At 36.5% G+C, this 17746-nt stretch overlaps 1 protein-coding gene across 7 annotated transcripts in view; it reads left to right on the top strand.

Moving 5' to 3' along the window:
- The window catches only part of fry (furry), a 152900-nt gene that overhangs the window by 92269 nt on the left and 42885 nt on the right, over window positions 1–17746 (top strand). For all 7 annotated transcript variants that reach the window (XM_053768631.2, XM_053768628.2, XM_053768629.2 and 4 more), the window contains 3 exons: window positions 9190–9323; window positions 11670–11771; window positions 16968–17102. In XM_053768631.2, the coding sequence (XP_053624606.1) occupies window positions 9190–9323; window positions 11670–11771; window positions 16968–17102 (371 nt within the window). The remainder of the gene's footprint in view (window positions 1–9189; window positions 9324–11669; window positions 11772–16967; window positions 17103–17746) is intronic.

Here is a 17746-nt window from a genome sequence, read left to right as displayed (position 1 = left end):
ATGTGGCCAATACTAGATTTTGCCGAATAGTTTTCGTAGGCGACCGTACTACGACGACGCGACGTAGGCGCTACGATTATGTAGACCGCATGGTTCGGCCAATTGTAGATTCTAGCTTGGCTTACTACGGATTAGTAGGAGCTACGAGCCTCTACAGCTCCATAGGCTGCTACGACGAATAAACTCTTATTACCCGGTGTCATATGTTAGCGACACACTCTGTTATGTATCAATACACGAAGCCACGAAGTCCGTTGCCAAATATACACTCAAACTCTATCAAATATGTGTATATATTAATTTGTAGGCTATAGTCGCCATAAGCACTCCTACACTCACAGTATCGCATCTGTAGCGTTCTCCGCTCATCTAGGACGCCAGATTACAAACTCGGATGTTAAACTTTTAGAGGAATTCAATGACAGTTTCACCACTCAACGCTTGCAGGCACTAACAATACGAACAACTTTAATAAACGTTTTAGTAAAATTTCAAATTGCAAAGTCTATGCTCATTGCTTTGCACAAGAAACTGCTAGTTGAGAAGTAATATCTCTTTGACGTCATTTTGTTCATTTATATTGAAATGTTTCATAAAAGTAATTTTTCTAATTAAAGTTTTAAATGAGCGTACTAAGCAACATTCCTTTTTTATACGATATAATAATATTGATATTACAAAATTATATGAATAACATTTCCGAGTCTGTTTGCCATTTCCGTGGAAATGCAGCTTCATATTGAAACCAATATTAAATACAGATAAAGTCGAAACTTTACCTCAGTGTAGATACAATATAATTAGCTCGTTCGTTTGATAACGAAGAAGAATATTTTTGGATAAGAAATCTCGTTCATTTTCGCATTAAACATTTTCAACTTTTGTTTTCAAATGTTCAACATTGAGACTAAGCGCGCATTGAGTTATTATCAGAAATGAGATTTTATAATCACATGGAAAGATCAGAGTATCTAATATTATAAATGCAAAAGTCTGTTAGTCTGTCGTTGCACTTTCACGGCTAAACCGCTGGACCAATGACTGACGAAATTTGGTATGGACGTAGTTAAAGATCTCTGTTCAAACATAGCCTACTGTTTTTTCAAAAATCAACCCCAAATTACTACAATGAGGGGCTGACTTTGTATAAAAACCATGTCTATTCCACTTTCGCAAAGAAATGTTTACTTAGGATCATACTGGGTAATTATAGACTAACAACGCAGTTGGATCAATCAAATCGATATTCAAAGACTGTCAATATAAATTAACACTATAAACTCACATCGTACTCACATACATTGCATTTCCACACTAAAACGATTTAGCGATGGAAACCCGTAGTGTTTTGTCGTGTACAAATCAAAACATGTCAGCAACTCTATTCAGTTTCTAATTAGTCGATGAATTCCGTCGTCCAAATGGGTGGAATCGGCTTAACTTATATTCCCACTGTCATTGACCAATTATCACTCACTAATGGTGCTGTTTCAAAATTCAAATTCAAAAGTTTTAAAATTCATTACTTTGCATTTTTTTTGTAATTGGCTACTTAACAGTTATATTAAATATGTTTTAAAACACGAAATGTGTTATTATTCACCACCTCACTTAGTAATCAACAAATGAATTTAGTGAATATAATGCGAATACAAAGTCACCCCAACGGATGTAGAGATGATATACACATCTTGCACATAAATCCCACTTAACCCTTGTCTACGGATTGATATATAATTGCCCTGAGAAAATGCAGGGATTTCACTCGATGATCTGCTATTGATTCTTGATACCTTTAATAGGCCGATTGCTGAACTACACAGCGTTACAGCTCTAAGACAACTCAACAACGCTAATATTGTAGCACCGCGCTGCGTCGCGTTGCTTTGTCTCAATTCTAAACTGTATTTGCAACTCAGCTCCCGGTAGCTTCAATATGAGTTTCAAGTTATATTACCTAAATAAGAAACATTAAAAATGTTTATTAATAGCTTTCGAATATTGCTGTCGCGAGTTGGCTTGACTGAATCATATGTTCCATAAAATAATAATGTACTTATATAACCTACGGATACATGATTTTTTCTCTAAAAATATATATTCTTCTTCGATATATACATGGGCAAATAGTGCCATCGAGGTGTTTTTGCAGATTACAGCTTACACACCCACGAGACAATGCGAATAGGCATTTCCACCTCGTGAAAAAATGTTGTGGCTGCTCTTTAAATCGTTGTGTTGTCCTAGCATGGATTTAAATAACTATAACTATATAATAATATAGGGGTCAATTTACTATGAATTTGAGTTGGTTGATGTTGACTGTAAATACGAATTGCCCTATGGCTTCAGTTATCGTTTGAAGTACTTGATACCTTTTCGGAATACATAGCATTGAGGACGAAAGTGTTTCGTAAATTTTTATTGAATGTTCAGATTGCGAAGCCTAATAAATCGGTCTGCGGGTTCACAATCACGCGGAGAATGAACGAAACGACCGGTGTTGGGGAGAACGAACCCGGGAATATATATTTCGAATTCCCCTGATCATTACGTTTGAAATCCACCATTGTGCATTTGCGGAGCTGAAATGTAAACAATGTTAGGAATTAGTATTGTTTTATTTTCAATTGCTTTTATTTTTATTTTGGCTTGATCGCATCACGTGGAGTTTCAGCGATGATTTTTATTTTAAACTGAAAACAATACACCTATTTGTGGTGACACGTTCAAGCGTTATTTCTCTGTAGCATACGTTAGGCACTTGGCTCTCGCTTGGTTTAAGTAAACATTTTCTATGTAAATGTAATAATGTTGTAAAGGGCCGAATAACCTTTTCTCTCTTCTATACGCTATAGTATAAAGAGGACGTGTTTAAAATTTTATATGTATGGGATAATCTTAGAAACTGCTCGACAGATTCCGATATTTTTTATACCAGTAGGAAGCTATTATTACTGAGTGATATTGGGTATTTATCCCGATATTTCTATGAGACGTTAGCTAGTTACGTTTTATAAGTATTAGTTACATAGTCGCGTTCCATTAAGTTTCAATATGTATAATTGATTTGGTTTATCGCGTGTCTTTCCAAGTGTCCCATGGGTAGGGTCTATGGATCGGATTCTTACAGATTGAAATATTGCAGCAAATTTTCTTATTTCTTGTCTATAGCGCAGGGAAATCATAATGATGGCGGCTTGGGGGGGGAGGGGGGCGTTTAACAAACTCATGCCGGGAAAATGTACGTAGAATTTTCTTTGTTAATTAAAAAGCAAATCTATTGTCCATTTAGGTGCTTGCTCTTGGGAATTAGTGGCTCATCCTACAGTTTAACACTTGTGCCGACGCTCAATGAGATAATTGTTCTAACTGCCATAGCAGTGTTCACAAAGTTATTTTTGGGAAAGTCTTATGATAAATTCCAATCGATCAGATTAGAAATCATATATGGTCCATTTCCCTTGGGCGCATTCCTCATCCCTATGCAATCAAACCAGTTCAAAACAAAATCCAACATGACGCCGCGTATCGTGTTTGAATTTACCTTGTTCGTGTTTTAAAATGCAAAGACGTTGAGATAGTATCACTCTCAATAGCGGTTATGCTATTCATGTAATGAATAATTTAAATGAAAATTTTCTTGCTTCAATATAATTTTAAATTAAATCTCCTTCATCGTTGAACGAGAAGTTCTTTGCTAGACGAGGCCAGTCCTAGTTCCAGCCAACTCCAATAGCCTTCCGAGTTCTGATGGAATTTTTACGCATGTTTGCCACGGGCATGAACGTGTAACTAACTTGCGTCTAAATCCCTGTGGCAAATCGTCAGCTACCTATTGCAAAATAATCAAAATCTACTACTACTAGAATAAAATCGGAATTTTTGAATTAACAACAATAACTACAAGCCACGCTTGCTTCGGCATCACTTACTTTAATAGATAAAAGTTATCTCAGCACAAACACTCCACAAAGCCGGTGTACATCGTGAGATGGGTTTTCTATCATCCTCTTACTTAGCTGAAACATGTAATGCTTAAAATACAAAGCTTCAAGATGAATTTACTCGCACATTTCCTTGTAATCCTTTGTCTTTATAAAACCCATGTGCATAATTAAAGGCCAGAATTTTAACGAAGATATTGAAATTATACGAATAATGATGTGATTTCATAATTTTACAATCCAGTCCTCGTTGAGCAATGCTTGTTCAGTATTAATGGGGCGATTGTTTGATGTTGTTTTCGCAATTTTGACTCATGGTTTGAATGCTGGCTGGAAAATGTTGCGATCTTCCGTAAAAATAAACTGTTCGAATATATTTTTTTTAAATCGTTGATTGTGAATTTTATGGTAGTCAACATAGAAATTATATCGTCATTTTTATATTTGAGAAATTATCGGTTCCGTTGAAAAATCTTGCCTTGCCTTGCCACACATGGTTCCCGTGGGACATCCCCGGCTTCTTCGTCCACGCTATTACGTTATTAAATTGCATGATTTGCGTCGTCTTTGAAAACGAAATGACAGTCATAATTACTTGACCGTGCAATGAATTAATATGATTGATTATATATATATCTCGATCCAATATCGGATATTGCATCCGCTTCAGTTCTTTGCTGAAATAACCCGAGCTATATTAACTGATAATAGAGTGTTAACCTTCGCAGGAATGGACCGTTTGCCCGGCGTCCTATATGCGCGCCTGAACGCTGTTTGACGCGACGTAGCTTTGATATAAATTCATTACGGCGACAACTTAAACCAAAAGTAAATACAGACGTTTGATATTGACGCATGGTGCCGCATGGTTTTGTCGTTTAGCTAAGACTGGTTTACCTTCACGGGCTTTCTACAGTCAGTTTTTTATGACCCAGAGCTTGCCATGAGCTAGGTCATGTCTATAAAATAGTGGGTCGGAAAGATTTTATTCTAAAACCGATTCTCAAATAGAATATATTTTCTCGAAAATGTATTGATTATTTGCATAAATATTCTTTAGAAAGCAATTTAATATTTCTCAGCTCATAATCTGCTCAATGACGCTCGTTGATCTAGATCACAGACAAAAGAAAAATATATATTTTATCTATGATTTAGGTTCTTTCGATTTAGACGATTATGTATTGTATACTCAGTTAAAATGCTGGAAGATCGCTGGAAGTGCACTTTCTTCACGAACTTCTGACACGCTCACGCTGAACACAACACCACTGTGTTGTGTTATAGTCATCAGTCCAATTATGGGTGCGTAATTAAACGAACTAGGAATATAATCAATTGCTCCCCCTATCGCTGTGCACAATATTAAGAGATCCAATGTCTCATTGAAAACTGAAATATAAACTGTATGAAATGTGTTTACAATCGACTAACAGCTCCCCGAGGGGATAAAAAGTACCTTATGTAAAAGTACTCTAGGTTCCGTTATATTTATACCGGTGTTTTTCACTATTTGTTTGCCTCACCTTCATGGAGGATTTAATATATAGGAAAAAATATTCCTATTCATAAATTGACTTCTAAAACGGCTTTGTGCCCAATTTAAAAATAAGCTGCTTTTTGTAGCATTCGATAGCCATCCCACGTTTGTTTACGCCATGTAAAAAAACATGGCGTCCTGTCACCGTGATCAGGTCCCCAGGCACCCTCCGCCATCCACCCACCCTTTCGCTTTATCCGCATCAATACTGCGCACTCTAATTTCGATCACGCGTGTTGAAGAAATAAAATTAATATCAAAGGCATATTTTCGATGGCTTTAATGGTATTGAGCACAGAGTTTTGAATAAAAATAGAAAGTCGAGACGTGGAAGCGCTTTGAGGTCTATTTTTATAAGTTGCATGCCTCGAAATGGTAAAAAACGGAACCCATATTCATTGTGCGTCTATCCCTTAAAAGCCTTTTGTCTATGATAATGCTTAGATGTATCAAGTTCGAAGTTCTGGTCTACGGTTCTATAAATCTGAAAGCCATACATATTTATGTATGTATAGAGTGCGAGTCCTGTACTCGCACTTGACGGAATTTTATATTGCGGCGACAATATAAGACGGCACTGCTATTTGCCTTACAATTCCATTCCAAACTCTGTGATATAAACGGTAGCAGCGCTAATTAAAGGACATAAAAGGAATAAATTATAAAGTCGACGTTTCGGCCTGTCGATATTGAAAGGGCGATCCGAAATTTGTTACAAGCGGCGGCGCCGTGACGTCAGCGGATGACACATAATTAATTTTAAAGTAAAAGCCATTGCTGTGCCTGTGAGTGCATACAGTTTATTAAAGTGGAGAGTTTATGTACATTTTATATTTTATGAAACAATTATTTTTAATTGATGCGTGTTGAGGCGTATCAACTCGACTTAAGCCCCAAAAGATGAAAATAATGATTTCTTCATTCAGTCTAATTTTGGTAATATGTCATGTCAATCAATTGTTGAGTTGTCTGAGACGTAATTTTGAGCAATTGAATACCAAAATGAACAGTTTAATGAATAAAAAAACGACAGAGGGCGCCCACAGCTCGCCCACTTGAGTTTTCCATGGGGATGTTGTTTCAAATAAAAATGTTATCCGTACTTCAAACAACATGTTCTTGTGAAAATTTGTCAAAAATATGGGTGAAGAGTTAACAAAAACTTTCGCGTTTATAATATTAGTTAGGATAGTTGTATTTTCTATCTATACAGATGGGATAATGTTCTCGCAAATTGTCATGTTCGCCGCACAGGGCACAATCTCCAGGCCATGCTATGTATAATTACAGTTTACATCTTCAACGACAGAGGATCTGGTAGTGACATCCAACCGGGCGTTCAGGTTACGGGGCTCACTCGTGCCTGTGTAATTCGTATAGCTATATATTCAGAGTCCTGTCGAAAATGGTTTCTCACTCCTAACCTAACCACACCTGGGCTGGGCTTCCGGCTGATTGACACATGCGAAGCACTGTGAATCCAAGCGTGCTTTAGCTGCTATAACTCATATTTATAAATGCGAATGTTTAAATGTGAGTAAGGATCTTTATTACTTCATCACAAATAAATCAACTGGATGGATATCGATAAAATTGGTACACGGGTTGTAATATATCGAATGTCAAATTGAGCCTTACAGTGCCTTAGTCGACCGCCATTGACGCAAGTTTTTATTTATACGTTTAATCATTTTTTTAAGTAGTCAATGTATTTAGTCGCTTTTTACGCGGTTGGATGTGCGGTGGACATATTCTAGGACGGGAACTACACACAGCACAAACAATCAATACTATAATAATCAAACATTGTAAATCCAAAAATTAAATGTTATAGTGCTAAATAAAAATTTCAGATAGTGATATTATCTTTATATTATGACTGATATATATATATATATATTATTACTATTATTATGATATGATATTATGCTATATATCTTTCATCTGAACCTTTTCCCGGTTCCTTCCTCAGTCATTGAGCGTCAAAGCCCAAGATACAGATGCAATATTACGTCTTGGTTCCATACGGTGTAGACAGAGGTGAACTTGAAGGGCACATTTAGCTGTATAGTAAGCTTATTGTTGGAATTGATTTATATTTGCTGGTTGCTAGCCTGTCAATATGAGATCAAGTAAAGCCCTTTCCTTTGATCGACTTTTACAATGTACGAGAAAATTCTATTTTCTTATTTCGCTCGCCGGCTAGCTTGGAAAACTGATAACAATAGATTACATTTAAATTACATCAGACTCCATTTTCAATAATAAAAAATATCCATTAGGCTGGCTGCTTCGCGGGAAAATCTTATACATATTTAATCTACGTAGGTACTTACATCGTTAGCCGACCATACACATCTCCTTATTTCATGCACACCCTTAGGAATTCAAGTATATTTATTATTCTGATCAAAAATACCTCCTAATGTACGTTTCATTAACGATAGTACCTATGCTATTGTTGTGTAATTTATATATATTTCATAGTCTTGAATTTATGGGTCATACGTAAATGTATAAGATATATTTTCTTATGTCATATTTTGCATTGTTAAGGTTTGTAGAGGAACTAAGCCATAAAGGTATAAAAACATCACAATAATTCAATTGTAATTAAATCAATTTTAGTAGTAACATCATCCCAGGACTGAGAGCGCTGGCCCTAGGGGCTTTTAATTACTGCGCCTATGATTTTATTACGGGTGTCTATTCTGGTAATGTTAAAGTCAGTATAGTGTCACAGTTAAAACACATGTGTGTTGTGGCGTGTTGTTTCGCCCTACAATAGGACCACTCCATATCCTGCTGTGGATGTCGTACGATAAGTAACACAAACTAAGCAGTTGATAGGCAACAGTAGCATTCCCAAGGAGGGCTGACGTCAGGCAGTGGACCGGGTCGGGACGGGACTTGTAAACTCGTAAAATTAACAACCGAATCTTCAAATATTTTTTTTGTTGCTGACCCCGGGTTTGCGGCTTCACAATCCCGAACGTAACCGTGAATATGTAGACATATGAGAGAACCATCATCCATCACTAGGGCGTGTTGTTGTTTGAATTATTTATTCTTAATGAAAAGAAAGAAATGACATGAATTGACCCCTAACCGCTCATCACAGGGATCAGCTCGCCTATAACATAGTTATATATTTTCGCATCGGCTTAACTATTGGTTTCATATCGGCTCGGGGCTACCGAAATAATGCAATTAAAAACGTGCCGTGTTTATTTCGTAATTTACCCCTTTGCTTTTCCGAAATATCCTCACAATGCATTTCCACTTTGATATGCGGACTTACTGACATGTAATTAATTGTTATTGACCACAGGTGGCTAAAGGATATTTTAAAATAATATGGAAAGCATTGTTTGGTAGGTGATTTAAAAGAATTATCAAGACAATATCACCGAAATACAAATTTTAACGTGACAATTTGATGGTTTTATTTTTATTGTGTATTTTTTAATAGGTGTTGTAATAATAATTGTCCGCGTTTTATTATTTCCTAAACATTAATGACGTTCGCCGTGTAACGTCTGTATGTTTAGTCGCCACCTACGACATCAACGGGGGGATGTGGAGTTTCTTGTCCTTTCCTGTTCTAGTCCTGTTCTGTTTTAGGCTTCTTCGATTAAAATTACTTTTTCGTCATCTTCTTGTTGTTGTCAGATTATAAATGGTGTTACTTTATATGTGCAGAAATCACGGAGCGATTCCAAACGGCCCGCACTGAAGTGAGACAGCTGCTGCTGCAGTACCTGTACCCTTGGCTCGTCAACATCGAACTGGTGGACCCCAACGTGCCGCCCGCCAACCCTCTCTCCTACATACAGGTGAGGATAACAGACAGAAACAAAGTTTTTTAGAAAAAATATATTTTTGACACAAGCTTTTATTATCTTCAGAGATCTTGTTGCATTCAATGAGTGACAAAACAAATCGTAAACTTGAGTATTTGGTATACGTATACCAAATATTCAAGTCGTGTTTACCGATAACAATGCATTTGTCATGAAAACTGAAGCGACATTTATAATTTCAACTCTGTAGAACAAACAGACGTACGTAACATATAACAGGTGAACTAAATAAAATCTTTTAATAACATGGAAGCGCGAATTCAAGTTTAGAGCGGGGACGGAGAGGGCAAATAAAACGGACAAGAAGCTGTCATGTGCCGCTCGTTCTATTACTTTGGCATTACCATGCCAGCATGTGTTTAGTGATAAATGCCGATAGCTGGCATGCTATTGTGCAAGCTAAGGCATGTGTGATACCGCCACAATGGTCAGAAAAAATCATGAAACAACACACATGCTGGTGCAGATTTCGCTGCCACGTCTTGCATAGACCGACAAATTACGTAGGGAACAAATGTCTGGCCACGGCCATGGCCGCATATTATTCTTCGGCATCTGTGAAGAATAATATGCGTGCCAATGGTCTGGCAAAATAACAGACTACCGTGCGAAATGGAGACAAAAATATAGGAAAGCGGTTCCGCTTTCAGTGAATAAAATATTACGTATAGATCCGACGTCACCCTGAACCAATTGACATTATCATTATGTTGCCTGATAGAAGCTATATTTTATATTGTCTAAATATAAATGTAATGTAAATATAAGTCTAAATGATCAATTTCAAAACTTGAAATAAACTGCTAATCATATATAATTCAGATGCATACTCTTAATTAACTTTTGCAACACTTAAAATAAACTGCTGTGGTTATATAAAGCGTATTTCTTTTTATTTCATTGAAGTCAGAACAATGTATGTAATGAACAGTAAATTAATGAGGCATTCTTTAAAATTTTGTAATATTTTAACAGCATTTACACTGACATTTTAACCAGACATAAAAAACATTATTGCAATTTTAGACTTCACTTATGTGTTACCCAAAACAACACCCTGAAAACATAACTCTCTTTGTAAGCAGTCGCATAAAATCTGTACACGAGATACATCTAGCTATATATAACTCTACGCAGGGGGACTTAAAATTGAATTCGGAAGCAAATCCTCATGGTATTACACGAATAATTTCACCCCTTGTAATTACACTTTGCATAATTTGACGGCTGTAATTAAGGCTGACCTTACAGCCTGTTTGATCCAGGCCCATATTATTCATTTCTTGTACTGCTAAATAGTATGATTGATCGTTTAAGAACCCAGAAGTCGAATAACTGACTTGTTGCTACTTACACGATGCCAAAATATTATATATATATAATAATATTGTTTAGTGTGTTCAGAGTTTACTTTTTAGGTTTCCTCATCCAAATGGTTAAATGGGACCCTATTACTGAGTCTCCGCTGTCAGTGCATCTGTCACCAGCCTATATTCCGTGAATCATGATAGACAGATGAAATTTTCACAGATTTGTATTTGTATTGCCGCTTTAACAACAAATACTAAAAATGTAAAATACTTATTTACATTTTTATTAATAATGGTAAAAGATCCTATGTGCGTAAGTCCGAAACGCACTTGACCTGTTTTATTAATCCTATTAATATAGTGTATTAAATATGGTGTGAAATTAAATACCACATTTTATGGAAACTAATAAAAAATCATTAAATAATTTGTAATACTTCCTAAATATACCCATCATATTTACTGGTCTCCGGATTAGGATCAGTTAAGATACACTTGCATGCCTCAGAGTTGTGTGTCTGTCGGCTTCTTTATTCCGCAGTAACTCGTAAACGCCTTAGCAGTGTGAGGTGTCGTTAAAGTCCTTACGATGTCCCCTGGGTAGAAGTCAAATACATTTTTACGGCCACCTTGGCTTTTATTTTACACGAAGATGGTTATAGATTTTTAGACTTCTTATTAGGTTGTGTTTGAGGATATATTCCACTAAAGTTCCAATGCCCAATTAACAGTACTCTCTTATTCTCGTGTTTCGGTTGCATTCTCTTCCACGAAGCCTGAAAATGTTAAGGTTCGGTTGTGATTTTACATCGTAGTCTGGCCGCTTTCAACTAATGTCTCAACTAATAACATTTCTCATCACTCTAAATGGACAAAAAAATTTCCATTATATTAAACACTCGGGTACAGCAAAACGTGGCATAGACAAGAGGTGATTTCATCTCTTGAATTCTCGACGACCACATTTCTCTTTTAATACGTTCTTACCCAATTTCCATTTTTCCCGCAGCACTACGCAACGGAAGCCGGCCGAAGCGGGCGGAGGGAAGGCCTGGGATCAGCCGAGGCCACGGAGATGGTCCTCAACAACCTGTTCTACATCACAGCCAAGGTAAAACAGCCTGTTTTTAAACGTGGCTCATCACGTGACGTTGAAATAATAATAATAAATTCATTTATTCAGCCTTAGTCCATTTTGTTTGTAACGATGAGATCTTCTTCTATACGAATCACACACACACACACACACACACACACACACACACACACACACACACACACACACACACACACACACACACACACACACAAGGTAAATAAGTCGTTGCTATATTTTTTGGTAAAAGTTTAATTTAGTGGTTAGAATCGCCTATAAATCAAAAATTATCGGATTTCGACAAATTTATAGCTTTACTGGTGACGGTTGAATGTTGTATGTCACTCCGGCCCGCGCATTATCAAGAAATGCATATCTACCGGGCAAAACTCAAACTTTACTACTCGATAACATAAGAGGAATCGTACGAAATCTGCTTAGCACTAACATTGCAAGTCGAATGAAAGCTATATAAACATGATCCGACTGTGCGAGTCTCGAGTTTACACACCTGAAATAATTTGGATACTACAGATCAAACTTTGTACGCCCATACCGACAGACTTTGCTTAGAACGGTTGAATTCTCTTTGAAATACTCGGATATGCTCACAATATCCAGGGATACATGCATACGGAATATTTGGATACGATTCACAGCAAGTCCAAACGTTCCGCACCGGATAGCAAAGTCAACAAAATCAAAAACCCTTTGATGTATCACATATCACAAAGTGTAATATCATGTCAACAACATCAACTATCTTTAATTAGACAAATCGCTTGACTGAGTCGTCCCCCGCGAAGTGGCAGACGATCGGGGTGTGGGGGCAATGGGGATGGAAAGTGAACGGTCGTCTATAACATGTCACACTTGTTGACAACAAAAAATTCACTGTTTAGGCCGGCAATAGTTATTCTTCGGTCTGTATCTTTTCAATAAACAACTATAAAAAACTTTTAAAAAATAATTATATAGTTAGTAGACGGACTCCTGAAAGGAACGAAAATATTGCATATTTGTAAAGCTCCAGGACCCCTGAAAGGAACATTACCAGACACAAAACTAACAAAATATTGCATATTCGTAAAGCTCCAGCTGTTAGCGTGGTTGGTCATGTGTAAAAATATTCTCGAGCCACTTCAATTCTACTCGAATCTAGTCGGAGTTAGGACAAAGCGTTGTAAAACATAATAAACTTTCTGCCCAACATTCCCACTTGCATATTACTACATTGGAAACGAGAATTCCTGTATTTTATATACTCGAATTATTATGCAGTGACCTGACAAAGGGCAAGCTTTCTCAATGGATAAAGTTATATGAAACATGTTCTCGGAAAATATGAATGTTGCAACCTCGCCGTGTGTGCGTGTGCACATGAGCGCACAACTTTCAAAGCTTTTCTGATTATTACGTAGTCATATGAGTGCATCGTATAACACATTAATACACATAATTAACTTCGCACAAAGTCGCATCGATAGTCTAGGTACGGTGTATCAAAGAACATTTTTAAATGCCGAAACTACTCTGAAGAAAACGGAAAACAGACTTGGAAAAATACAAATTCCGCACGAGAACGAACATCTTAGTATCTGTAGTGTTGTACAACCCCCAGTCCATTAATTAAAAGTAATTTTAGTTGCAAAAGCTTGCGCAGGTCTAGTTTCAGTGCTTCAATTGAACAGTCTAGTCGAGATAATTAAAATTTTTAATTTTAATTCCGATTTTATTCTGAAATACACATTTTCGAATAAAACTCTTTTGCTTTTTACGTTTACGATTATCAGGATTAAATAATTCGCAGGCAGGTAGCGCAGCTAGTTAATTTTAAAATGGTATTTTTTCTGTGAGTAAAAGTAAATAATAAATCCTAGTAAAGAAGTAACTCATAACAATGTTGGAGGTATGGCGTCGCCGACGCGTTGACGCCCAAGGTCCAAGAATTTGCCAGGGGTGGGCCGATTACATGGCGGGATTGCGTCCACGCCTCTATTTGCGCCATCATACCCCATCCGTCACCAGCGACCTTGCTGCTGTGCAAACTAACCATCAAGCATTCCGTCTACTTTCGGCACGATTGAAACGCTCAACCCCACACAAACAATATCTTGAAAGATTATTTTTTCCACTGGATTTTATCAAGCGTTACTTGAGGTGAGAAAGGGAATTCATTAAATTCCACCCAAGTTGCAGGTTTGGAACATCAAATCGAACAGATAAGAAATCTATCAAATCATATTACCAAATTAGACAAATTTTTCTGGCGTTAAGAACATCATCAAATCTATTTAATCAGTTTCAATTAATTATAATATTTGTTAATGTATTAAATTTTGTTATGACATGTGATATGAAATGTGATATGAAAAATTCTCCCTTATGGGGATGGTCGGTCTCCTCCCATCCCCCTTTTCGTATTTCGTTTTATATTCTTTGGGGCAAGTTGTTCAGCACACACCATGGATTAAACTGCCTCTCGAACATTCCAGCTCCCATCAAACTTTTATATTACCTATCTATTTTATCGTCACTTGCCAAACACAAATTTATTTTCTTTTTTAATCTCCATTGAAACTAATGGCGGTTCTGCCAAGCCTAAAGAAAACTGCCATTTCACTTTTGCATAAGTGGCCAGCCATTGCCCTCCACCCAACCCCCCTTTTTTCATAAAGCTGCTTTGTAGGTCCTTATGTTCTTATTATACCATCGTGAAATAAATAAGTACAATAGTTCCAAGAAGCTCGATGGAAAAATAGTTTGCGTAATACTGAAATAAAACTTAGATGAATATTTATAGTAGAAGTAATTGAATCGGTTTGTTATAACTTGTATATTTTAATAATAGTTGTTAGGTGTTTAACTATCGATGGTATGTAACTACATATATATGGATTGATACATTTATTGACAGATAGCATTTTATTTAATCCCTGTATTAATTCATTCATTTCAAGACAGCCCGGTGTCCATATTTGTATGTGGAACCCGGGCTGTCATTCACAAGACAACACATATTGATGATTCAGCTTTATATTTACGATCAACCGCCTGCCCTACGTAAACCTTATCAGTTGTAATTTTTATCTTTTAATCGCATCGTACGTTACTGGCGTAGACGGGACCTAATCTAGAGCGGGACTAACTCCTGAAAATACTGAATTCCATACTATTTAAACCTAACAAATCTGAGTCAAATAACAATAATTAATTTTGAGTAATAATAATTTTCACTTGTACAAAGACACTTGTAATTAAAACAGGTAGACATATTTTGCGGGCGTGGTTTACTTTGAGTTCATCTCGGTAATTGGTGGGTACTCGAGTTGTGGCTACATATTTGTATTTGTACGGTTGTGTATGGTTTGCACGCGTCGTGCCCTAACCTCGTATAGGTTACACGTGTGAGCGGTACGCATTTGTTGCAAAACGTCAATCATGTTCTTGATAGCATTATCTTTTCTGAGAGAAATAAATCGAATCGAATAAGTCAACCAACCATAGAACTATAGAACCCATCTCAAGATGGGTTCTATAGTTGGACTGCGATTCGACATCACATATATCATTTTTTAACGTTTGATTGTGTATATGATTTAATATTTAGTATCAGCGCTGTAGGAAATTTTCTATAAAATCCGCGCATCGTTTCTTGCGAATGTTTAATATGTTAAAGAAAAATAATTGTAATTTGTCACGTACCTCGCCTGTCGTAATATAAAATGCTGAAAACTTTTCCAATTTTTCTCGAGAGATCACTACGAATGATCATGTCGTGTATCGCTGCTGCATACAAACCGCCTACACAATATTGTCTCTCCTTTAGAATATTGTTATCTGGACTATGAACATCGCCGGCAAATATAACGTTTGACTTCAAAATTCCTTACTACGAACAGTGGAAAGGAACACGCGTATTTATTGGCAATATAGTGACTGACATTCCTTGTTCATTTAACACACTATACTGATTCAAATAAATGTAAATCTTGTTATAACAATCGTATTTTTGTTACACTTTAAAAAGCAATATATTCACACAATACAAATTGTTTATTCGGTATTTCATATTTGTCTAACCACTTTGAACTACCACAAAAGGATTTTCTGTAGTTAAGTTTATCAGCTATAGATAAACATACATGAATTAAACTAGAGCGCAATATGAAATATTTTAAGGTAAAAGGTAGAAAATAACAGTGTTTATTCGTAACTAGTTACGAAATAGTGCTTGAAAGTGTTTTTCGTAGATATATATAACTAGTCACGAGAGTACCTGAAGGGATGTTTCCTACCACTACTTGAAGTACAAAGAGGTCTACTAAAATTACCATTTACCATGTCAAATTGGTCCACAATAATAGACGAGCAGGATTCAAACCTTCCATTTACGTGTATATCGTTAATGTGTGTACCCACTGTACACTTCAAGTTCTCTCTGCAATGCTCGTTCTCAGAAAAGTCCTAGCAATAAACATTTAAAACCTAGAAAGCCCACGTTCGCCCAAACCAGACTAACAAGGTCAAAGTGAACATGAATCAACCAAAAAAAATCAAAATCAACATCGTTAAAACTTTTGCACCAGTTTGTCAAATAAACTAATTATTTACATTTGTATATAAATTGGATACAATATTCGTCCACCGTGCTCTAACGAGATATCGATTAGTAGCTAATTAGTCCAATTAGACCAAACTTATTATTGACCATTGTTGTCTCCTCAACACATATGGCATAAAATAATATCAATCAGTGATTAATTTGTCACATTACGTTGGCTCGACCGCGTACGTTGCGTAAAACGCCCAATTATGTAGTGAGCGAATGTCAGACTATGCCGCTTCCACGTGCTCCTGGCAGAAAGGATATGCGTGCCAATAATCTGACAACTAATGATGCCGATAACTGCGAAATGGAGATGAAAAAAAGAAAAAACGTATGCATACGTTTTCATCTCTCTCAATAGAATTGCCCAACATTTAACAAATATATTCACATCTCCCGACGACCTATAAAGTTTGATCTTTATTATATTAACTTGGGAAGGTTCTGTCATATTGAACAAAGATATAGATCGAGAAAGTACATAGTTTGGGCAAGTAGACTGATAAGAAAAGTAGGCCCTTCGCCCTGGAGTGATATGAACTCGATTGGAAAATCGCAAAATGTGTTAATTAAAACTTAATAGTAATTTTTCGTTTGAACAGTTCTCCGACAACCATCCGAAAGAGATTGAGGAGTTGTGGGCGACACTCTGCGCGTGCTGGCCCAACAACCTGAAGGTCATCATCAGATACCTCATCATCGTGTCCGGGATGGCGCCCAACGAGTTGTTACCTTACGTGAGTACAACCACTGCCTTTTGTTTTTAAATCAGAAAATTTAAGTGGGTACCTTATAAGGGTAAGTTTGATGTATATTCGTGGCATCCAATCAATTGATTATAATCTACTTTTTTTGTTTTAGAAGTAAGTTAATCGACAGCATGTCATGATTAAATATCGGATTTCTAATTTTAGTTACTCAATTTGCTTCTTCTTTGCCTGTCGAAGAAAACATTCGAAGTTGTACTGAAAAATTTTTTGCGACGAAAAATCAAATTAAAGCAATCGCACAGTCGACGCGGTCGGGCCCTTGGCTCGCTATTAACTTTGATAGCTTTGAGATTTTTAATGGATTTCCCTTAGCTTTAATTAGTTTGTTTGTGCGATAAAGTAAAACATACAATGGCGGGCTTATTTCGCCTAGTGATCTCAAGTCAGCTAATGATGATACAAATATTTACGCAATAAAGAAAATATATTTTGTATCATTATCCGTGAATTAATAAGAAACGTCTCAAGTTTCCAACCGGATTTCTTGGAGCAATTAAAATAATAATAGGAAAATATAATGTTTTTTCCTGTCAGTTTCTGCCACTTATCACACACCCGTGTTGGGTGGCTGTATTGTATATTTCTTCTAAACACGGGGTGGTGCTACGTAT

The sequence above is a fragment of the Plodia interpunctella genome, chromosome Z (assembly GCF_027563975.2).
Source record: "Plodia interpunctella isolate USDA-ARS_2022_Savannah chromosome Z, ilPloInte3.2, whole genome shotgun sequence".
Lineage (NCBI taxonomy): Eukaryota > Metazoa > Arthropoda > Insecta > Lepidoptera > Pyralidae > Plodia > Plodia interpunctella.
The sequence above is the reverse complement of the archived record's forward strand: the minus strand, read 5'-3'. Positions and strand labels throughout refer to the sequence as shown.